This window comes from Cyprinus carpio, chromosome B20 (assembly GCF_018340385.1).
Source record: "Cyprinus carpio isolate SPL01 chromosome B20, ASM1834038v1, whole genome shotgun sequence".
NCBI lineage: Eukaryota > Metazoa > Chordata > Actinopteri > Cypriniformes > Cyprinidae > Cyprinus > Cyprinus carpio.
In genome coordinates this window covers 25,967,090-25,992,799 of record NC_056616.1, presented here as the reverse complement: position 1 = coordinate 25,992,799, position 25,710 = coordinate 25,967,090, and the positions used below count along the sequence as shown (strand labels likewise).

At 40.1% G+C, this 25,710-nt stretch overlaps 2 protein-coding genes across 2 annotated transcripts; both read right to left on the bottom strand.

The window, feature by feature from the left end:
- Positions 1–441: 441 nt before the first annotated feature.
- LOC109061240 (trace amine-associated receptor 4-like) lies at positions 442–2,365 on the bottom strand. Its single transcript, XM_042746955.1, has one exon. The coding sequence runs from the start codon at positions 1,595–1,597 to the stop codon at positions 578–580; it is 1,020 nt and encodes a 339-aa protein (XP_042602889.1). The 5' UTR covers positions 1,598–2,365; the 3' UTR covers positions 442–577.
- A 4,950-nt stretch (positions 2,366–7,315) lies between these two features.
- LOC109061247 (trace amine-associated receptor 4-like) lies at positions 7,316–8,408 on the bottom strand. Its single transcript, XM_042747135.1, has one exon. It carries the CDS (start codon positions 8,406–8,408, stop codon positions 7,392–7,394), a length of 1,017 nt encoding a protein of 338 aa, XP_042603069.1. The 3' UTR covers positions 7,316–7,391.
- Positions 8,409–25,710: the final 17,302 nt, after the last annotated feature.

Here is a 25,710-nt window from a genome sequence, read left to right as displayed (position 1 = left end):
GTGAGTCTCAAATATGATCCATGAGGCTTTTGAGGAACGTTTATTTGTTAATCTCTCAGTTATCATTGTATTGCATTGCACTATATTTTTTGAAACTACAGAGCTCTAAAGATCTTTTAAATCAGAATTTCACCTTACTACTTAATATACTGTAAATATCAGCAACAATTTCATATTTTTGTTCAGTTTAGGCCTCATTATTCAAGTTCTCACTATATCAAATTATATGAGTCAAAAAAGAGGTATAATATACACTGCATGGAAAAGAGGTATAATATAAAAAAGAGGTATAATATACACTGCATGGAAACTCTTTTTATATATATATATATATATATATATATATATATATATATATATATATATATATTATATATATATATATATTTGTCTAAATCTTTAAGAAAGTTTTTATTAAAAAAATATGATTATGACTGATTTCTTATGTCAGGCTTAATGGGGTTAATTTTTGTCATTAACTCTGTTGTCCCCAGTAATAAAAAATAAAAATAAAATGAACTATACCATTTAAAATAGTTACATGATAAAAAAAAACACTTACTGTGAGTTTACTGTTTCATTCAAATATTAAAGTGTTACAATCCTTGTTGCCACAGATATAAGTGGAAATGAGAATCTTAAATGCACTCTGGAAACAAGGGTAGAAAAATCCATAGATCAAGGGGTTACAAGTGGAGTTCAAATATGCAAACCAAATTAGAGCATCAAAAACAACAGCTGGGGTGAAAAAATTGAAAAAAGGGTCAAGAGCAGCAGCAGTAAAATATGGCAGCCAGCAGAACAAAAAAACACACACGACAATGGCCAGAGTTTTAGCTGCTTTTCTCTCTCTGTGAGCTGAGCTTTGGCTCTTCGTCCCTCCAGTCACTCTTTCTGACATAACCTTTGCATGTTTTCGTGCAACATGGAAGATTTTTATATACAGAGAGCCCATGATCGTCCCGGGAAGGAAGAATACGAGAACTGGGCATATAATACCCCATTGTTTGTTAAAGAACAAAACACAACTTCCCACACAATAAACCTGCATGATGAATGACTCCAAACCAATTGTGTTTACACCTGAAAACACAACATAAAAGCTGTACACAAAAGAAAAAAGCCATATGAAGGTTGTAAATACAGTCACAGTGTTGTTTGTGACCCTCATTCTGTACCTCAGAGGGTAACAAATGGCCCAGTACCTGTCAACAGATATTAAACCGAGATGCAGTAAGGAGGCGATACAGAAGGTCATGTCCAAACTAGAATGAACTTTACACATAAAATCTCCCAGATACCAGCAGCCTTCAACAGATCGCACCATGCTGTACGGCATGACCAAAGAGCCCAGCAGACAATCGCAAGCTGCCAGCGACTGAACAATCAGTTGAGTTGGAGACTGAAGCTGTTTGAAGTGAGAGATGGAGATGATGATTAGCAGGTTCCCAAAAACTGTTGTGAGGATCATCAGCACCATGAAAACATATATTGCCACTTTAACAACAGTAAGATGATGCAATTTCGGACAGGAGTTTGGCAGGAGTGGATAGCAGAGAAACACATCCATAGTCTCAGTTTCATTAGCAGTCATCATGTCTGCTCCAGATGCTGAAATATATTCCTTTGTAACTGTAAAAAGGCAGTTAACTATAAAACCAAAGTATAAACAGAATAATTTTGCAGATTATAGTTTGATAAACAGCAATTAGCCAAAGAAAAAAAGAAGAAGAAGAAGCATATATTTATATAGTACTGTACATGTCCATCTAGTTTAACTTCCTAAATGGACTCAGAGCAGCTCAGATTTGTTCATATATACTCTCAGGTTTAAGCTAACCCTCCCTACACCAGTCACTGTTACCCATAGCAACAAACATTACATGAACATAGAATAAAGAGTTTTACAAAAGGTGGTTATATAATATAAGTGAGGAAAGAATTCATGTAATTTGAAAAATGTAAATGTAGTGAAAAATGTAGTGTAGTGTAGTGTAATGTAGTGCATTTTGTGCCAAAACAATGGAAAATTATCTACAGCTTAGCTGACATATAAACTGCTGTTATGAAGATCCCTCACTGCTGTGGTGAATCCGCGGTGCCATCAAGCAGGGCGAAGTAGTCTGCCGCCGTGGACACTCAAGGAGGGTGGGCTGGAGTGAGTTGCCGGGGACGGACGAACTCGCTGCCAGCCGCCCGCGATGTGGAGGTACGGCTGCCATCTGTGAGTGAGCGGAGGAGTCGGTGCCATTTGCCTGGGGCCACCAAGAATGGGGAGGAGCAGGGAACGGGGGACTCCCGCCGGCTGCCCGAAAGCGGACGAGCTGTCGCTGTCCACCGGGCGGCGGAGGAGTGTCGTGCCGTCCACCGAGGGCCATCCAGTGCCACCACCAGGCACCACGGAAGAGTTCACACAGCTGGAGGGGGGCCAAGCGCCAGTGTGTATGGGAACCGGAACAATTTTTTTTTCTCTCTCTCCTCTCTCCCCTCTGTCACTCCTCATCCTTCCATCTCCTTTTCTCTCGCCTCGTCTGTCTGTCCTTACCCCCAGGTTCCCGCAGCCACTGTGAGCGGTCCCCCCCCGGAGGGAGGGGGGCAGTAGGGCGCAGTCTCGGGAGTACCCCAGGCCTGCGAGGGGCGATGGGGGTATGTGACGAGTGGGGCGGGTGGAGTGATTTGGAAATGAGCAACACCTGCTCCACTCACCAGTCTCGAGTCCCACGCAGGAGATCAGAATGATACAAAAGAGGAGCGATGACAGTGAAGGATGATAGAGGACCAGGTCTGGGCTTTATTTTGTGTTTGGTTTTTGTTTGTGCGCGGCAGTCATCTGTGAGGGGCTTTCGCGCTGTTTTGTGTTTTTTATTTTTATCATTAAAGCTTAATTTGAATGTCCGCCGGTTCCCGCCTCCTTCTTCCCGTGATTGTGAAGTTTTGATATTGTTACATATAATTAAGACATTTCTTGTACCATTTAAGGAATTTAAGTATTTTTAAAGCATTAAATTTGATAATCCAAATTTAAGACTTTTTAAGGACCCATGGAAATCCTGATTCAGCAGACTTAAGTTGAATACATATCTGTAAGAATTAACTGAATTTTGTTTAAAATACATATCTGTATGAATGAACAGCTGAGGATACACTCACATTCAGGTGACCATAATGACAGTGTATAAGATGTGTATATATATATTATTGGTGTAATGGTGTAAGAGTCAGCTAGAAATATAAAAGTGTGGTCTATAGGGGTGTTGTAGGGTGTAATGCATATTACACATTGGTCTTTTACTTGCGCTTCTGCATTTATCAAGATTTAGTGTAAATTTTAGTCTATCTCCGTGTTCAATCTGACTCCAGTTTTAAGTGATCACTGAATTTAGACAATTTTTCTAATTAAAAACAGATCACAAAGGTCGATTAGGTATAAATTTAGATATTTGATTATTCCGGACTCACTATACTTTCAATTATCCATTCACTGGGGACCTAATGTCTCTTTTAAGTCTCACATTGGCCTTATGTGGATCTTACGATCACAAACTTGCAAGTCTGATGCTAGTAAGAGGATGTAGATAGACTTATACATGTTTCGCCTGCTGTCTACTGCTTGCTTATGACAAAAAGTGTAGTTTATTTAGTCTTTTCCCATACAACCTGCTAACATCAGCGATACACAGAAATCAGAAGGTCTCAGATGACATGCCTACTGCTCCTATCATTCAGGAGAGCTCAGGATAAATCAAATAGAAAAATTTATTATTAGTCAAGTATAATTGTATCATGTCAATTACATAATGAAACAATTAGAAGCCAAGTTAGAAAGGATAGTGCAATTGTGAATCACAATGCAGTCGCGTGGCAACCTTGCTCCTGTACATAGATACTGTAGCCATATGGGGAACGACCAAGTGATCCATGCAGGAGACAAACAAATTTAACATAGTCACACATGTAACAATTATCCCAATTTAAGACACATGGTCTAAAATGCATAGCAAACCACTCAGGTGTTTTAGAGAATAAACTTAACTAGCCAATGTGCAGATGTAGTAGCACAAAGTACTATACAGTGTGCTCTATGGGCACAATGTGTTTAACACAATTAAATTTTTTAATAAATAATAGTATACTTGACTTCAGGAAGATACTTAGTATGTAGCATATGAAATACACTCCACTCTACGTGCTGATCTGACTACAGAATCGCCAAGTAGTGTTGTGTCACGTCCCTTAAATACTCAGACCAGACAACAAAGAAATCTTCAAATCAGTTGTAAAAACATAAAAAAAAAGTCCATTTGGTTCTTTAGGTTCCTGTGATCACATCAGGGTCACACCTAGCTGGAGATAAACATTCTCACAGACCCCTAAAGGGGAACACACCCCCTCGTAAGCGGAACACAATTCTACAAAAGTTTTTAATCTTTCTCATAATATAAATAACTCGCAGAGACCTTTAAAATGACACCAAGCATGAAAATTTTACAATCATGAATCCTGAAGATATAGTAAATATTTTATGTGAGCATAGCAACTTGAGTTCTTGGCATTCTCTGTCAGCTTTTAGTGACCTGGACCATGTACCCAGGTCGGAAGGATGGTTGAAGGGACCAAAGAGCAGATGGTCTTTCTTCTAGATCTTTCTATCTGATCAAATCATTGCGAGAGTTCCTGTGTGTTTGGCTTCACAAATAATAAATTTCATAAGGAAATAATTTCACTCCTTTCACTGGGAAGTTTTATTATTGATACAAATATTGTATCTAAAGGCCAAAAAGTCCCAGCCTTGCCATTTATTCACAACTGTTTTATTTAGAAATTTATCAGCTTTCAAGTCTGTTGTAATATTGCAGTTTTTTTTTTGTTTGTTTTTTAGCAATTTCTTAATATTTAATAATAGATCTTGTACCAATCTAAAACAACCTCACAATCACGGGAAGAAGGAGGCGGCAACTGGCGGACATTCAAATTAAGCTTTTAATAATAAAATAAACACAAAACAACGCGACAGCTCCTCGCGGACGACTGCCACGCACAAACAAAAACCAAACCACAAAATAAAGCCCAGGCCTGGTCCTCTCTCGTCCTTCACTGTCGTCGCTCCTCTTTTGTATCCTTCCGATCTCCTCCGTGGGACTCGAGACCAGTGAGTGGAGCAGGTGTCGCTCATTTCCAAATCACTCCACTGGCCTCGCTCCGTTCCCACGGCTCTCGGCCCCGCCCCACTCGTCACATTATAATTTCAAGAATCTTCATTTTGAAGATGTAAAAACAAGAATCACGAAATGGCTTAATGTGAGGATTAACATTTAAAAGGCTAAGATTGTTCAGACTGTCAGTCCAAATCTGATTTTTGTGCATATCCGATTGGAATCTAATCACATATCCGAACAGCAAGAAATCATACGAAATCCGATTTTTAAACATTTTTACAAATCAGTTTCAAGCTACATTCATGTGGTTTAAAATCCCTTTCAAGTTGCATTTCTGGAAATCTGTTTCAGTCTTACCGCTCAGAACGGATTTTGCATAGCTTCTTCCCTGATGTTCATCTCGCCTGCATATAATGCTTGATAATGCAGTGTTTATGTGTGCAGTACTGATTTGTGTACCTCCATTACTGAGGAAACTGCCCTATTACTGCCATTCTGTTCTTCTGTCACCTACTGGCAGAGAATTGATTTTCATTAAGCCTGTTTGCTGTTTCTGTTCAGACCCATGTGAAAATCAAGCCATATTTTTTATACACCAAACACACAATTGTAAATATGAACTGGTAGATTGACAAGAAACTAATATGTATTCTAAATCTAAACAATTAAGATGGTAGGTTTGATATATCTATATGTTTTAAATCCATATAATAACCATTGTTCAGACTGTCCAAATCAGATTTTTGTGCATAAGCCTAACTTATCCGTTCGGAATCTGATCATATATCCAATCATATTTATCAAGAATGAATGGCAAAAATATTTAATAAATAAATAAAAACATCACATGAAATATGACAAATCTGTTTCAAACTACATTTTTTTTTTGGTTTGAAATATTACTCTTTTAAACTTCTTTTATGGAAATCTGTTTCAGATCAGATTTTGTGCAGATTTTTAGCCTTTGTCACTTTCTGGTGAGCGTGATTTCACCAAGTACAACATGTTCCTGGATCAACATCCTTGTTGTTCTAGGAACAACATTTGATTCATCTAGTCAGAACTGATATTTAACTTTTCAGGAAATATCCGTTTTAGTGTTACAGTCAGGGTCAGATGTGCTTCTACACCCTCGTTAATCGGCTATCAGTTCACAGGGATAGGGATTGGGTGAAGTCTATATTTTTGGACAATAATGTTGATCCAGGATCATCGAAAGATGTTGATCCAGGAACATGTCTTACTTGGCAAAATCACGACAACCTCACTTTCTCAAGCTACAGAAAATGTAAACATGTCAGATGTTGTTTGTAGAAAACATGCTGAATGTCTTGTAGAAACAAGATTGTGTTGTGTTGTGAAAAGTGCAAGTCAAGGAAAAAATTACAATATACAGCTGGTCTACACACCTCTTTGAGTTTCGAGACTGGCAGAGACAGCAGCACAGAATACACAACTGTGCATTTCAGCTTCCTACATTTCTGCTGCTACCCCTTAAGACATTATATAACCCAGTGCGATGGCAACATGTTGTCATGTTGTAAGACAATATCTGTAAATATTGCTGTTGTTGTTTTTATTGTAGGTACACTAACGCAACTTCGTTGCCATAGAAACCAATGCAGATATCCAGTAAAACAAAAGAGTGCCACGGACACACAGCCCAGTTACACAGCAGTACACAGTGTGGACAGTCAATCATTTAAATCGGATTCCAATACACAAATAATCAGATTTGGACTAACAGTCTGAACAAGACAATGGAATTTTGACTCATTCCTTTTCTTAAAAAAAAAGTTTTAAAGGCTGCAGTTTATCATTTTATAAATCTCTGAACTGTAAATCAATGCTTGAAAGATGGTAGAATGGCAGAAGTTATGGTTATTATTTATTGGAAGGTTAACTAAGGTGGTTGGTAAGGATAAATGGACAAATCAGAAAATAATAAACAGATTCAACTTAAAAAAAATTATAGATTAATCACAACCTACAAATGTCAAAAGAGTAATTTCAGTGCAACTTGATTACTGATTTTTCTGAAGCTCTGGATGCACCAAAAAAAGTGGCAAAAAAAAAGTTAAATATTTTTCTGACTATAATTTCATATGTTAGGATTCACCAGGTTAAGGTATGTATTTAGCCCTGTTGTACCCAATAAAAATAAATAAATCAATAAATTAATGCATTGCCATAAAAAAAAGAATTACAGAAAAAGTCCTTTTCATTTGGCCTTGTTCATTTAAACGTTGTAGCGTTTGAATCCTTGTTGCCACAGATATAAGTGGAAATGAGAATCTTAAATGCACTCTGAAAACAAGGGTAGAAAAAACCATAGATCAAGGGGTTACAAGTGGAGTTAAAATATGCAAACCAAATTAGAGCATCATAAACAACAGCTGGGGTGAAAAAATTGAAAAAAGGGTCAAGAACAGTAACAGTAAAACACGGCAGCCAGCAGAACAAAAAAACACACATGACAATAGCCAGAGTTTTAGCTGCTTTTCTCTCTCTGTGAGCAGAGCTTTGGCTCTTCAACCCTCCAGTCACACTTTCTGACATAACCTTTGCATGTTTTCGTGCAACATGGAAGATTTTTATATACAGAGAGCTCATGATTGTCCCAGGAAGGAAAAAGGTGAGAATTGGGCATATAATACCCCACTGCTTGTTAAAAAACAGAACACAACTTCCCACACAATAAACCTGCATGATAAACAACTCCAAACCAATTGTGTTTACACCTGAAAACACAACATAAAAACTGTAAAGAAATGAAAACAGCCATATGAAGGTTGTAAATACATTCACAGTGTTGTTTGTGACCTTCATTTTGTACCTCAGAGGGTCACAAATGGCCCAGTACCTGTCAACAGATATTAAACTGAGATGCAGTAAGGAGGAGATACAGAAGCTCATGTCTAAACTAGAATGAACCTTACACACAAAATCTCCCAGATACCAGCAGCCTTCAACAGATCGCACCATGCTGTATGGCATGACCAAAGAGCCCAGCAGACAGTCACTGGCAGCCAGAGAATGAACGATCAGATGAGTTGGAGACTGAAGCTGTTTGAAGTTAGAGATGGAGATGATGATCAGCAGGTTCCCAAAAACTGTTGTGAGGATCATCAGCACAAAGAAAGCATACATTGCCACTTTAACAACAGTAAGACGATGCAGTTTTGGACAGGAGTCCGGTCGGAGTGGATAGCAGAGAAGTACATTCTCAGTTTGAGTTTCATTTAAAGTCATCACGTCTGCTCCAGATGCTGAGATTTTCTTTATAACTGTATGATGGCAGGCAATTATAAACCAAAGTATAAACAGAATAATTTTACAGATTATAGTTTGGTAAAAATCAATATCCAAAGTCAAGTGAACATATATATAGTACATGCTGTTCTAACTCCCTAAATGGACTCAGAGCAGCTCAGATTTGTTCATATATACTCTCAGATTTGAGGTAACCCTCCCCACATCTGTCACTGTTGTCCATAGTTACAAACACTACATGAACTCAACATGAGATAAAATGGGGGAAAAATTATCCCACTTTATTTCTGTCTTGAAATGGTTTTGAGGTTTTGTCAATGAATAAGTACAGAGGACAGATGATGTACGCCAATCAGTCGCTGTAGAAATCAAATATTTTAATGGCTGCAGTCAAACCAGTTCAACGCAATGTAAATGCAATGATGTGCTAAATAAAACATCATCATGTTTTAAAGAAGAGTGGCTTAATTAAGCCTAACAAAAACTTATAAAAATATGACCTAAAAGGTAAATTCATGAGCAATAAAGAAACAATTAAATTTTTATCTAATTTTAGGTTATTAGGTTAATTTTAAGTAAGCAAATTTTATTTATATAGCACATTTAAATACAGCGTAGCTGACCAAAGTGCTGAACAGAGTATTAAAAAACAATAATAATAAATAAAAATAAAATAAGAATAAAACAACATGGAAGACAATATACTAAAAAAAAACAGTACTAAGATTAGATTAAAATGCCTGGGAGAAAAGATGTGTTTTCAGCCTCTTTTTAAAAATGATAATAGAAGGTGCAAGGCGAATATCCAGTTGCAACTGATTCCATAAGGGAGGGGCAGAAACTGAAAAAGCTCTGTCGCCCTTGGTTTTTAAACGTGATCGAGGGACATATAAAAGATACTGATCAGCAGACCTTAAGGATCTACTAGATGAATGTGGGATAATAAGATCTTTTAAATAAGAGGGGGCTTGATCATTAAGAGCTTTAAAAACAAACAAAAGAATTTTAAATTGAATCCTGAACTGGACTGGGAGCCAATGGAGCGATGTTAAGATCGGGGTGACATGGTCAAATTTCTTTGCCTTGGGTTAACATCCTTGGAGCTGCATTTTGAACCATCTGGAGGCGAGAAATGGTTGACTGAGGAAGGCCCAAATACAAGGAGTTGCAATAATCTAAACGCGATGTGATAAAAACATGAATGACCTTCTCCAAATCTTGAAACGACAAGAATGATTTAAATTTAGAAATAATCTGTAGTTGATAAAAACTATTTTTAACAACCAAATTTATTTGCTTGGTTAAGCATAATTCAGAGTCTTAGATGACACCTAGGTTCCTGACCTGAGAAGAAACTGAGGGGAAATGATTGCCAAGTTCCTTAATAAACCCGTTTCTTAATTTCGGGGGACCAAAAACAATAATTTCAGTTTTGGCTTCATTAATTTGGAGAAAATTATTTTTCAACCATTTCTTGACATCATCAAGACAGTCCAACAACTGTTGAATGGAATCATCAGCTTTCAATGGAATATACAACTGGGTATCAGATAAAATGAAACATTGTGCCCTCTAATAATATTCCCTAATGGACGCATATATACAGTAAGTAAAAAAGGAGCGGCCCAAAATGGAACCCTGAGGGACACCACTAATAATAGGAGCTGAAGAAGAGAAAAATTTGCCCAATGATACAGAAAAGGACCTGTCTCTGAGATATGAAGTGAACCACTGTAAGGCGGTACCCGATACCAATCAAATGCTCTAAACACCATAGAAGTACATCATGATCAACTGTATCAAATGCAGCTGTAAGTAGCATTAAAACAGCATTTTTACCAGCATCAACTGCAAGTAAAATATCATTAGATACCTTTAACAAAGCAGACTCTGTGCTATGATAAGCAGTGAAGCCAGATTGGAAAGGTTCCAATAAATTTGCTGAATTTAAAAACAAGATCAATTGTGATTGCACAACTTTCTCTAACAACTTTGACAAGAAAGACAGCTTAGAGACAGGGCGATAATTATTTAAAGAACCCTCATCCAAACCCTGTTTCTTAAGCAAAGGTTGAACAACAGCATGCTTAAAACAATTTGGCACTAACCCAGCATCCAAAGATGAATTTATAAACACTTGGATACTGGGGCCAATTTCAGAGAAAGATGCTTTTATAATCTCTGAGGGAAGGACATCAAGTGAGGTGGAAGTTATTTTCATTTGGTTGACCAGATCACCCAGATCCTTTAAAGAAACATGTTGAAAACTATAAAAGCATACCGAAGAAGCCAACAAATTCAAAGTCAGATCTGGGAACTGTAAAGGGAAGGAAGAACGGATGGCTATCAGAAAAAAATGTTAAAAATTAATAACAAAGTTCAGCAGAAGGTTCCCCATGAAATAGGCAACTCGGATTAATTATTGAATTAATCATGGTAAATAAAATCTTAGGCCTATGAAGATGTGTGGCAATTAAATCAGAAAAATACCTTGATCTAGCTAATTTTGCAGCATGCTGAAACTTGAACAGACAGTCTTTAAAAATCTCAAAGGACACAGTTAAACGATCATTTTAACTTAATAAAAGTATGGTGTTGCATCTACAGAGCCATGATGCATGGCCAACCATGGATTCTGATGCTTCATTAGGTGGTCTCAACCCCTGTGCACTCAGTGCTTTTGCGTCCAGTGGTTCTAAGTCCAGAGTCTTGTTGTCACGATCATCAGCTGGAGTGCCCATTAACTCCTATAGAGAGCACTCCACTCAGGACTCTGGCATCTTGTATTTCCATTGCCAACTCCATTTCCCATAATCCCGTGCTTAGGGCTAATAACCACCAGGTGTTCCCCATTACCACTCCCCTATATAAACTGTGTTTGGACTCTCTAATAGTGTGAAGTCTTGTTTAGTTCTGTCTGGCATTTCCGAGCGGTTTTCCTGTGTTTGTTCCTTCCGTGTCTGATCTTGGATTGTTTATACCGACTGTGATTCTCTGCTGCCTGCCCCGACCTCTGCTTGTCACTGTTACTGATTCCAGATATCCCTGACATACTTGACGCTGTGCTCTGATTACTGCCTGTCTGACCATTCTCTTTATTAAATCACTGCATATGGATCCGAACGTCTCTGACTCCTTGTTACAGAAGACTTTGCTGTACCAGGATCCAGCAGCCTGGTATCCTCTCATTTCTGAAATATCTTTTCCCACCCCTATGTCAGCGTTTCAGCTACCCAGCACAACCATGGACCCAGTAGACCAGCTGTTATATCTTCGTCAAGGAGACCTATCTGTTGAGGAGTATGTTCACCAGTTCTGTGAGTTGTCTTATCAAATACCATCTCATGATGAAGTTTTGTTTAAGGACTTGTTCCGTTTTGGACTCAGTGAACCAATTAAATCAATGTTACCTGGAGGGGAATTTATCTGTAGGTTAAAGCTGCAGTCGGTAACTTTTGGGGCTCGCGTCTGGTGGAAGAACATTGTAGCCGGAGCTACTTCTCTCTGTTTACATCTATGGCGAGTCACACAGGTACTGTGCTACTCTGCAGCATTGCTGACCCCAACCAGACTAAAATATATTATAGGTGTACCGTAGTGATTCAGGATAAGACAAAAACATGGTTTGGAAAATGGATTCATGATGTACTCGCTCATTATATATATTTTTTTACATTTTCAACACAAAAAAAAAACACTGTGGCACAGCCCTGCACTGATTGGACCAGAAGAGCCAGGAGCGGTGGATTTTGTTTATATTGGAGAGAAGTAGCTCCGGCTACAATGTTCTTCCGCCAGACGCGAGCCCCAAAAGTTACCGACTGCAGCTTTAAGAGACATAATGGACTATGCTCTCTTGTTATGTGGTTCTCCTTTCACTGTGGGAGAGGCCGTTGATCTTCCAGAAGCAAGTCAGGTCCCCGTTGATCTTCCAGAGTCAAGGTCCAGTCAAGTCACCCCTGACCGTCCAGAGTCAGGTCAAGTCACCATTAACCCCCATGAGTCAAGTAAAACCACAGTTAAACTTCATGAGTCAAGTCACCGTCGATCTTCGTGAACAAGATCAAGTCACCGTCAAGCTCCCAGAATCAAGGTCCAGTCAAGTCACCGCTGACCGTCCAGAGTCAGGTCAAGTCACCGCTTCAGCTACCCAGAGTCAGAGTCTGGGTAGCTGAAGTCAGAGTCAGGTCAAGTCACCGCTGACCGTCCAGAGTCAGGTCAAGTCACCGCTGACCGTCCAGAGTCAGGTCAAGTCACCGCTGACCGTCCAGAGTCAGGTCAAGTCACCGCTGACCGTCCAGAGTCAGGTCAAGTCACCGCTGACCGTCCAGAGTCAGATCAAGTCACCGCTGACCGTCCAGAGTCAGGTCAAGTCACCGCTGACCGTCCAGAGTCAGGTCAAGTCACCGCTGACCGTCCAGAGTCAGGTCAAGTCACCGCTGACACCCATGAGTCAAGTAAAACCACAGTTAAACTTCATGAGTCAAGTCACTGTTAATCTTTATGAGCCCAGTCAAATCACTACCGATCTTCCAGAACATCACATCTCTACAGATCTTCCAGAGCTTCATCATACCACAACAGATCATCCAGAGCCTTGTAACGTCTCAGCTGAACTTCCAGAGCCTCGTAACATCTCAGCTGAACTTCCAGAGCCTCGTCACATCCTGTCTGTTGCACCCAGCAATGTTCTCTCAGCCTGTTGTGTTGCTGTGAAGGAGACTGTTACCGCTGTGGAACCTCCAGAGGTGGAAGCAACTGCTGCAGAACCTTCGGCGGTGTCAGTACTATCCATCCATGAACTCTCGTCCTATCCTGTCATGGCCACAGAGGCCATCCACCAACTCACTGTCTGTCCTGTCACGGCCACGGAGGCCATCCATGAACTCCCCGCCTGTCCCGTCACGGCTATGGAGGCCGTCTATGAACTCTCGTTCATTCCTGTCATGGCTATGGAGGCCATCTGTGAACTTTCAACCTGCCTTATGGCCACAGAGGCCACCATTAATCTGTTTGTTATCTGTTCCAGTCCCACCTAACCAGACTTGCTCTCCTGTGCCATGGATTACACGGTGGTGGTCCTCTGCTCCGTCCTGGTGGGCTTCTGTCTCGTCTACTCGGCTGTGGTGGTCCTCTGCTCCGCCCTGGTGGGCTTCGGTCTCGTCTGCTCGGCTTTGGTGGTCCTCTGCTCTGCCCTGGTGGGCTCTGGCTCCACCCTGGTGGGCTCCGGCACCACCTGCTCCTGCCCTGGTGGGCTCCTGTTCCCCATGTTAGGCCCACGGCGGGCTCCTGTTCCCGAGTTAAGCCCACGGCGGGCTCCTGTTCCCCATGTTAGGCCCAGGAAGGGCTCCTGTTCCCCAGTTAAGCCCAGGAAGGGCTCCAGTTCTGCCTGATCCACCCTGGCTTCCTCTCTGCTGGCTCTGCCCCGGTCCCCGGCCACTCCTCTTCCACACAGAACTCTTTATTAAACCACTGCATATGGATCTGAACGTCTCTGACTCCTTGTTACACTTGTCCTGTCATGGTTGCCACTGCTGTGTCTAGTCATGACAGGGCCGTCTCTCCAGAGTGCTTATGTAACCAAGCATAGCTGCAGAAACATACTTTATTTAGGGGCTGCTGGGGACGGGGCTTGATGTTGAAGTGCGGGGCAATGGTGGGGGATTTTTGACAAAATCCTAATATTGATCAGATCAAACTCTTATAGATTAACATTCAAATGAAGGCAGAGTTAAATGCGAACCAATATTTGCTTTTGTGATTTATAGTTCAATAATTTTTTCATTAATATTTTTATAATTTAAGGGGATTTTACTAAATCTTAGCATCGCTGGTATGCAAAAGTTTTGGTCAGTGCATTTTGGCGAATTCTCTCATCAGAAACAACAAAGTGCGCATATGTATGTATATATGGGATGTAAACGAGAGATTTATTCATCATACACTGCAGGCAACATCAATGATTATAGCTTATAGCTTTTTTTTTTAGAGTGCTTACACTCCCACTAGACTGAATTCAGTGATATTCTTTGATAATGTAATTGTTCTTTCGCTTGCTGTATAATTAACTTAAGTAATCGTGGACATGCAACATTATAATTAAACTTATAATGTCTTTTTATTAAATGTGATCAGGTTAAGTACAAATTAAGTCTTGTTAAAATATTTTGTCATAATATGGTAGCCTACTTGCCTAAAACATTATGATGTGCATAGTTACATTAGGCTACAGTGGTATAAGCGTGTTTGATCAGACACTAGAGCGTAATTAAAGAGCCATGCTTATGTGATTGACGGTGGCCATCTTGAGAAGTGAGAAAGCTTTAAAAAATTGGCTCATAAAAGGACGAGGACGTGAATGGTTTTTAGGGCTCTACTGCCAGCTACTACTTCCTCTGCAACAGTTCAGACTTCATTGAAAATGGCTCTAGTAAACACTAGGTCATTGTCAAATAAAACATTCATTATGAACAACTTTTTCTCATCTGACATTTGGATTTTGTGTTTGTTACTGAAACCTGGCTGAAACCTGACGACCTTTCGTCTTTGGGTAAACTATCTCCTGACGACTGTTCTTTTTACAGTTCTAACAGGCCAAATGTACCTGGTGGTGGTCTAGCTACAATTTTCAATAATTTATTTAAAGGTTGACTACTGTCTGTAGATGCATTTTCTAGTTTTGAGGCACAACTCTTGCATATTTAAGCATTTATTTAAGAGTTTTCAGACTTCCTGTCAAATCATATGTCACGTGCAAGTCTCATTGACTCCCTCAATTTTGTACAGTGTGTCTCTTCTCCTACTCATAACCTAGGTCACACACTAGATCTTATTTTGACACGTGGTCTCTCTGTACACTCATGTGAAGTACTCAGTGCTGGTATTTCTGATCACTGTTCTGGATTATTTGAACCTGCAGTCCCATATGTACAGCCTATCCTCTCTCAGCCTGTATGCAGTTCTCGTGTTTTTCACAACACTACTGCATTATAATTCTCAATATTTTACTTTAAAGGTGCATCTCAATAAATTGGAATGTTGTGGAAAAGTTTATTTCAGTAATTCAACTCAAATTGTAAACTTTTGTATTAAATATATTTAATGCACACAGACTAAAGTAGTTTAAGTCTTTGGTTCTTTTAATTGCAATGATTTTGGCTCACATTTAACAAAAACCCACCAATTCACTATCTAAACAAATTACAACATGTTCATGGAAGAACTGACAATAAAGCAGACTTGACTTGACTTGACTTGACTTGACTTGTTTGAAGTCCAGTGTTAAGTTTCCACAGTGTGTGATGATTTGGAGTGCAATGTCATCTGCTGGTGTTGGTCCACTGTGTCTTTTGAAAACCAAAGTCACTGCACCTGTTACCAAGAAATATTGGAGCACTTCATGCTTCCTTCTGCTGACCAGCTTCTTGAATATGTTGATTTCATTTTCCAGCAGGATTTGGCACCTGCCCACACTGCCAAAAGCACCAAAAGTTGGTTAAATGATTATGTTGTTGGTGTGCTTGACTGGCCAGCAAACTCACCAGACCTGAACCACATAGAGAATCTATGGAGTATTGTCAAGAGGAAAATGAGAAATAAGAGATCAAAAAATGCAGATGAGCTTAAGGCTGTAGCATCTGCTTAAGATCATGTACGATCGTTTGGGCTTTATGTTGTAGGGATTCCTTTAGCCTTTTGACATTTGCATATAAATTACAGAATCTGGCCCCATAGTAAACATTTATATGAGTATCTGGAAGATACTGAGCAGACCTTCCAACTTCAAACACATTCCGAGATAACTAGATAGCCCTCGATACCAGACACCTAATGGGCCCGGCTGAGCAGCCAACTCACATTCTCACCACACACACACACACACACACACACACATTTTATTAATTTAAACTATAATTAATCAGTTACAAATGTATCTGGTATATGCATGTATTGTTTGTATGTTTCACTATGGTAGTAGCCTAGTTACCATTCTTGATTTGTATAAGTTAGACTCTCAATGCTTATACTCAGGTATATAAGTGGATCTCTTCTTTAAGATCTTCAACATATGTTGTCCTTGGTATCAAAATGATATGCTTTTTATTCCCCAAACAATTATGTACACTATGTGAGCCTAAAATGCATCATACTATTTGTACCATAGTTTGGGTTATCAGATACCCAGTTCATCACACTATTCATAAAATATGCAAATCAGGTGTCATTAAGACAAAGAAACACTTTCCCGCTGAAACTATATGCCTTGTTATTGGTCAATCTAACCAAATGCACCTTAAATGCACCTTAAGTTGGTTTGCCAACCGCCAGTTAAACTCTAAAAGAAGAAGAAGAAGAAGAAGAAGGTAGCGGCTCTTAACTTGTGGTTCCCTGGACACACCCATCACCTTGGACACCTCGCAACTCCCCTTCCGGGGGAGTCCGATCTTCTGGCAGTTTTCAGCAACTTTGTTGATTCACTTCGGAGCAGTCAACCCATGAATGAACTGACGAAGGTTGCACTCCTGACAGGATTCAACAGGAATCTACGCATTATACATGCACCGGGACACTTTACTCAGCAACTACAGAACCAATGCAAGTAACCGCTTGTTAACTATTTAGATGCACTTCTAGGCTTTGACCCCTTTTAATTAAGGTGATGAGATTCTTTGATGGTTCTTAACAGGTTGTGATTTAGTTTATGAGTAAATACTGCCATTACTCTCCACTGTCTTGTGCGTGAGCGCTCGCTCGCGCTCTCTCTCTCTGCAGTGCGTTCACTCTCTCTCTCTCTCGCTCTCTCTCTGCAGTGCACACGCTCTCTCTCTCGCTCTCTTTCACTCTCTCTTTCTCTATCCATGTCTTCCTTGCATTGGCATCTATTTCTAATGTGTGTATGTTTGTGTCTAGTCAGATGTTGCATGTTCCCCTGTAGTGTAGTTTAATAAACATCCATATGTATTCACACTTGGTTGTCTGTGTTTGCTGCTCACAGGACGAGGTCACTTTAACGTTCCGGTTTCGTTACATGGTCTGGGAGCAATGTATTAGTAGTAAAATTATTTTTCGTGGCCAGAGAAATTATTTTACTTAAAGTCAATAAACGATTGAACAAATCATATTATTGTACTATTAATGCTATAATGCTACAAGTAATTCCTGAAGATGAATGTAATTAATAATAACCCATTATGATTAATTATGTACATCTCACTTTGAGCTAATTTGTAACAAGGCCACTGTCAAAGAACCTGGGCTTCCATACCACCTCAGCAGTGCCACAAACTGATCACCTCCATGCCACTCCCAATTGAGGCAGGAATCAAAGTAAAAGGAGCCCCAACCAAGTATTGAGTACATGTACAGAAATTGAACATACTTTCCTGAAGGCCAACAATTCACTAAAATGTTTTTTTATTGGTTTTGTGAAGTATTCTAATTTGTTGAGATAGTGAATTGGTGGGATTTTTGTTCAATTTGAGCCAAAATCATCACAATTAAAAGAACCAAAGACTTAAACTACTTCAGTCTGTGTGCATTGAATTTATTTGATACAAAAGTTTCACAATTTGAGATGAATTACTGAAATAAATTAACTTTTACATGACATTCAGATTTATTGAGATGCACCTGTATGTAATGAAAACAAGTAGCCTAATTTATTTGCATTTATTTACTCGAATTCTGTTGCTTCTTTATGGCATCCTCCACAGCATCAATAGTTTTGGAGTAGGTCTCTTTGATCTCCATTTCAGAGAGAAAGGGTAGATTCTTAAATCTTGTTTCCAGAGCTGATCCCATGCACAGTGTCTCTCTTTCACTGGCATATCTCTTTCCCAGATCTTGCGCTATGGCAGCCTCAATGTCCTTTGCTGTCTTTGTATCATCCAGGCTTTCTTCTGTGCTTGTGACAAGCTTTGAATAAAGTGGTGCAATGACAGAAAGAGTGGGCATACTCTTTTCTGACATTACCAATGTGGCATTCTTCATTGACTTCAGTGAAAAAAAAGAAAAAAAGTGAAAGTGACGTGACATTCAGCCAAGTATGGTGACCCATACTCAGAATTCGTGCTCTGCATTTAACCCATCCGAAGTGCACACACACAGAGCAGTGAACACACACACACACACTGTGAACACACACCCGGAGCAGTGGGCAGCCATTTTATGCTGCGGCGCCCGGGGAGCAGTTGGGGGTTCGATGCCTTGCTCAAGGGCACCTAAGTCATGGTATTGAAGGTGGAGAGAGAACTGTACATGCACTCCCCCCACCCACAAGTGCCTTGAGCACTTCCTCAGCACATGTGATGTCAGCCTCATTCAGTGTGAAGACATCCTTTTTACTCATTCTGACTCTGACTTGAAAGTAGTGCTGCAAAAAAATCTAAAAATCTTTCTATCACGTCATAAGAGCTATTCCACCTTGTGACAACATCTGTGATTAACCTGTGTTTTGGAAGCTGGAGCAGGGCGTGTTTGTGTTTTAGTTGCCAAATAGTCGCTTCACAGCTGGTAATTTCAGTGCTTTTTGTGAGGCGAGATTCAGGCTATGCGCGAAACATTGTATGTGGGTCATGTCTGCAAGTTCAGTCGCAACATTCATATTTGATGCATTGTCTGTTATGATCACGGGATGTTTTCCCATTTAGTGACAGCTTCCTTTAGTAATTCTGCAATGTTATCCCCCATGTGGCTGTCATGCGTCACTCTTGTCTGTAGTACATACAAGAACAAATTCCACTCAGTCATTATGTAATGCGCTGTTATTGTTACAAAAGATTCAGTGGCTTGTGATGTCCAAGCTTGTTATCCTGTTGTGTTCCTGTGGCTCAGTGGTAGAGCATTACATTAGCAGCACAAAAGGTCATAGGTTCAATTCCCTAGAACACACATACTAGTAAAAATAAAAAAAATATTTATAGCTTGATTGCACTTTAAGATGCTTTGGATAAAAGTAACTGTATTAATGCTAGCATTAAGTGCTAGTACTTCCTGTCACTGTTTAAGTTCAGAGATAAGAAGACTGCTATCTAGTGGTCGGCATATGGACCTCCAGGGGAGCCTATCACGGCAGCCGTGGCGTACCTGAAGTTAAGGACAGACTATTGTTGTTTCACCTCTATGCACTGCCTTTCTAAAACACATAGTTTTTTAAGAAGCTCATCGGTCTGAAAAGCGAGGTGTTCTCTGAATGGCCAGGTATCTAGTGCATTGTGATTGAGATTGAGACTCTGAAGCAGCATGTTGGAACACAGTGACTGAATCTTCAGTAAAACCTTCAGCTGACACACAGATTGCATCCATGCAAGTCACTGAACCCACACTGTATGTCCAATCCAGCTCCTTTCACAAAGCAGTGTTGTGTTTCTTGTTGATCTGCACGGTAACAAAGACTGCTATTCCTCTAAAATATCTGTGGACTACATCGAACAGAACAACCTCCTGGACAGCAACCAATCTGGCTTCAAAAGTGGCCACTCAACTGAGACTGCCCTGCTCTCAGTTACTGAAGCCCTGCGACTGGCAAGAGCAGCTTCAAAATCCTCAGTACTAATTTTGCTGGACCTGTCTGCTGCTTTTGACACCGTTAATCACCAGATTCTCCTGTCCACCCTCAGAAAGATGGGCATCTCTGGAACCGCACTCCAGTGGTTTACCTTTCTGATAGATCCTTCAGGGTGTCTTGGAGGGGTGAAGTTTTTAAGTCACAACAACTTGTTACTGGGGTTCCTCAAGGCTCAGTACTTGGACCACTTCTCTTCTCCATCTGCATGATGTCATTAGGATCTGTCATTCAGAAGCATGGCTTTTCCTATCACTGCTACACTGATGACACTCAACTCTACTTCTCATTCCAACCAGATGACCCAACGGTAGTTGCTCGCATTTTAGCCTGTCTGAGTGACATTTCTAGCTGGATGAATGACCATCACCTTCAGCTCAACCTTACTAAGACAGAACTGCTGGTGGTTCCAGCTAACCCATCGTTTCATTACAACTTCTCTATACAGCTGGGTTCGTCTACCATACCTCCTTCCAGGACAGCCAGAAACTTAGGAGTTGTGATGGATCATCAGTTAAGCTTTACAGACCATATTGCTACAATGACCCGGTCCTGCAGATTTGCCTTATACAACATTAGGAAGATTAGACCCTTCCTGTCAGAGCAAGCCACCCAACTTCTTGTCTAAGCTCTTGTTCTCTCCAGACTGGACTATTGTAATGCTCTCTTGGTGGGCCTTCCTGCATGTACTATCAAGCCTCTGCAACTGATCCAGAATGCAGCAGCGAGGGTTGTCTTCAATGAGTCAAAAACAGCTCACGTTACTCCTCTCCTCATCAGGTTACATTGGCTATCAGTAGCCGCTCGCATCAAATTCAAGGTACTGATGCTTGCCTACAAGACGACCACTGGCACGGCACCAACATACCTAAGCTCATTAGTTCAATCTTATGCACCCTCCAGAAGTTTGCGCTCTTTAAGTGAACGACGCCTTGTGGTGCCATCCCAAAGAGGTTCAAAATCACTCTCACAGACCTTTTCCTGGACTGGACCCAGCTGGTGGAATGACCCCCCCGATTTCAATTCGAACAGCTGAGTCTTTACTCATTTTCAAAAAACATCTAAAGTCTCATCTTTTTCACCAGCACTTAGCCAACTAATACTAGTACTTACCTTTTCTTTTCTTGTCTATCATATTCTTAAAAAAAAAAAAAAAAAAAACCTGGCTACGTGTGCTGAACTAGACTAACTGAGACTTGTCATGGCACTTGTATACTGTTGTTGTTCTCTTGTTGCTCTGATTGCTTCTATTGTTCTCATTTGTAAGTCGCTTTGGATAAAAGCGTCTGCTAAATGATTTAATGTAAATGTGATGTTTGTAATAGCTATTGTATCAGTGGGGGGGGAGGGGGCTTAAACTCATTTAACCCTAAACAAGATAAATGAAAATCACTTCTACAATCATTTAACCATTACTTATCATGCAATATTTACTATGTTCATCTAGCCATTTTCTCTTAAATGACAATAGAATCATAAAATACATAAAGATAATGCAACATAGTTACAAAACGAGCCACTTCATAATCAAGCTTTTGGAACTCCAAACCATCCAACTGCAAAGACCGTCAACACACACTCAACAGGTAGGTTATAGACATTTTATGTCTTTCTTAACATTTTAACTTTCAAATTATAACTGGTTTTCTGTCACATGTCTTTTTTCAGTTTTTAAACATTAGATGTAAGTGTGACCAGGTTGGTTCAGTTGAGGATACTTCCCTTAATCATCTGGATCGTAATCAGTAAATTTAAACCAAACAAACTCCTAAAATATGACTGCTTTTCTAAAGGGAGACTATTTTAATGTGAAATGTGATCAAAAGAGTTTGAGTATTAAAAGCGATTTATAATGTTAATTTCACAGAAATGCAGGCTATTTAGTTTGTTTAATAATAGCTGAAATAAATTTTGAATATAGTGCAAACCCTGCATGCGTGCCCCTCTTTTTAATTAGATTACTAAAAATAGTAGGACAGCTTCCAGTAAAACACATTTGCAAAATGGGTTCAGCATATATGGAACAAAAAGAATTACATAAAAATAAATATTTATTGTGATGCCTGAAATAAGTGTGATAGCAGTATTCATTCAGATATTAATGTTTTAGAATGCTTTAAGGCACAGATATAAGTGGATATGAGAATCTTAAAGGCCTTCTGAAAACAAGTGTAGAAAAATCCATAAATCAAGGGGTTACAAGTCGAGTTGAAATATGCAAACCAGAACAAAGCATTACAAACAACAGCTGGGGTCCAAAAATTGAAAAAAAGTGTCTAGAACAGACACAGTAAAAAAAGGCAGCCAGCATAACAAATAAACACCAATGACAATGGCCAGAGTTTTAGCTGGTTTTCTCTCTGTGAGCAGAGCTTTGGCTCTTTATCCCTCCAGTCACTCTTTCTGACATAACCTTGCATTGTATAATCCGCTAGTATATCGGTGGAATACATGGATTGAAGTTTGCGCTGCAAGCACACACAAAAAAGAAGCCAAGTTAGAAAGGATAGTGCAATTGTGAATCACAATGTAGTCGCGTGGCAACCTTGCTCCTGCACATAGACACTGTAGGCATATGGGGAACGACCAACTGATCCACGCAGGAGACAAACGAATTTAACATAGTTACACATGTAACAATTATACCAATTTAAGACACATGGTCTAAAATGCATAGCAAAGCACTCAGGTGTTTAAGAGAATAAACTTAACTAGACAATGTGCACTGGTAGTAGCACAAACAACTATACAGTGTGCTCTATGGGCACAATGTGTTTGACACAATTACATTTTTGAATAAATAATGATATACCTGACTTCAGGAAGATACATAGTATAGGGCATATGAAATACACGCCACACTAAGGGTGTCACAAGTCGGTCAGGCTCATCACCCTCTGCACACTCCCTCACTCATGCATTTATCTCCAGCACCTGTTCACCATCCAATCATCTAATCACCAGCACCTATTCACCATCAACCCATCAGCTCACCTCCACATAAAAGCACACAACTCAGTCACTCTCATCGTCCAATCTTGTAGCTGCTTAGCGGAACCGCTCCTGTTGTTAGCTACCTGCATTGACTCATTACAAACCTTGCTACTTACCTTTCATTGACTCCTTCTCCCAGACCCCTGTGTTTCTCCAGTGTCTTTCCAGCGTCCCTCCCGAGTGTCTCCTGCGATCCATTCCCCAAGTTCTCCTCTCCTGCGCGAACCCTGAGGTGTGTGCAACGTGTCTGTTCCCCTGGTCACCCCAACCGACGGTTCTAGAAACCCCCATCCTGTCCATCCTGCCGGAACCCGCTTCATCAGTTACCATATCCTCTGCATATCTCCCATACTCTGCTCAAAACCCCTTCAATAAACATAACCCGCTTTAACCTTCTGTTCCCGAGTCCTTGTGTTACAACGGGCTGATCTGACAACAGAATCATCCAGTAGTGTTGTGTCACTTCCCTTAAATACTCAGACCAGACAACAAAGAAATCTTCAAATCAGTTGTAAAAACATTAAAAAAAAGTCAATTTGGTTCTTTAGTTTCCCGTGATCACTTCAGGGTCACACCTGACTCTCAAAGACCACTAAAAGGGGAACACACCCCCTCGTAAGTGGAACCAAAGAGTAGATGGAGCAAGTGTTTGGCTTCACAAAGAGATCAAAGCCATTTGTTATGTGGAATGGCATTTGCATTGCGAGAGTTCCTGAGTGTTTGGCTTCACAAATAATTAATTTTGTACGGAAATAATTTCATTCCTTTCACTGAGAAGGTACTTTAGCTTTCTTGAGCATAATTACGAATTATAATGACTTACAGTCAGGTCCATAAATATTGGGACATCGACACAATTCTAATCTTTTTGGCTCTATACACCACCACAATGGATTTGAAATGAAACGAACAAGATGTGCTTTAACTGCAGACTTTCAGCTTTAATTTGAGGGTATTTACATCCAAATCAGGTGACGTTGTAGGAATTACAACAGTTTGTATATGTGCCTCCCACTTTTTAAGGGACCAAAAGTAATGGGACAATGGGCTGCTCAGCTGTTCCATGGTCAGGTGTGTGTTATTCCCTTATTATTCCATTTACAAGGAGCAGATAAAAGGTCCAGAGTTCATTTCAAATGTGCTATTTGCATTTGGAATCTGTTGCTGTCAACTCTCAATATGAGATTCAAAGAGCTGTGACTATCAGTGAAGCAAGCCATCATTAGGCTGAAAAAACAAAACAAACCCATCAGAGAGATAGCAAAAACATTAGGTGTGGCCAAATCAACTGTTTGGAACATTCTTAAAAAGAAAGAATGCACCTGTGAGCTCAGCAACACCAAAAGACCCGGAAGACCACGGGAAAACAACTGTGGTGGATGACCGTAGAATTCTTTCCCTGGTGAAGAAAACACCCTTCACAACAGTTGGCCAGATCAAGAACACTCTCCAGGAGGTAGGTGTATGTGTGTCAAAGTCAACAATCAAGAGAAGAATTCACCAGAGTGAATACAGAGGGTTCACCACAAGATGTAAACCATTGGTGAGCCTCAGAAACAGGAAGGCCAGATTAGAGTTTGCCAAACAACATCTAAAAAAGCCTTCACAGTTCTGGAACAACATCCTATGGACAGATGAGACAACGATCAACGTGTACCAGAGTGATGGGAAGAGAAGAGTATGGAGAAGGAAAGGATGATCCAAAGCATACCACCTCATGAGTGAAGCATGGTGGTGGTGGTAGTGTCATGGCGTGGGCATGTATGGCTGCCAAAGGAAATGGTTCTTTTGTATTTATTGATGGTGTGACTGCTGACAAAAGCAGCAGGATGAATTCTGAAGTGTTTCGGGCAATGTTATCTGCTCCTATTCAGCCAAATGCTTCAGAACTCATTGGACGGTGCTTCACAATGCAGATGGACAATGACCCGAAGCATACTGCAAAAGCAACCAAAGAGTTTTATTTAAGGGAAAGAAGTGGAATGTTATGCAATGGCCAAGTCAATCACCTGATCTGAATCCGATTGCGCATGCATTTCACTTGCTGAAGACAAAACTGAAGGTAAACTGCCCCAAGAACAAGCAGGAACTGAAGACAGCTTGCAGTAGAGGCCTGGCAGAGCATCACCAGGGATGAAACCCAGCGTCTGGTGATGTCTATGCGTTCCAGACTTTAGGCTGTAATTGACTGCAAAGAATTTGCAACCAAGTATTAAAAAGTGAAAGTTTGATTTATGATTGTTAATCTGTCCCATTACTTTTGGTCCCTTAAAAAGTGGGAGGCACATATACAAACTGTTGTAATTCCTACACCGTTCACCTGATTTGGATGTAAATACCCTCAAATTAAAGCTGAAAGTCTGCAGTTAACGCACATCTTGTTCGTTTCATTCCAAATCCATTGTTGTGGTGTATAGAGCCAAAAAGATTAGAATTGTGTCGATGTCCCAATATTTATGGACCTGACTGTATACTCAGGGGTGCACATAACTTTTTAATCCTGGTTCTAATAAGAGAACCTGGAGATTTGGCTTGGTCTTCACACTGCATATGTGAAAGTGACATACAGCCAAGTATGGTGACCCATACTTAGAATTAATGCTCTGCATTTAGCCTATCCAAAGTGCACACACACACCATGAATACACAACCAAAGCAGTGGACAGCTATTTATGCTGGAGCACCCGGGGAGATATAATGTGACACATTAAATATAACTATGAA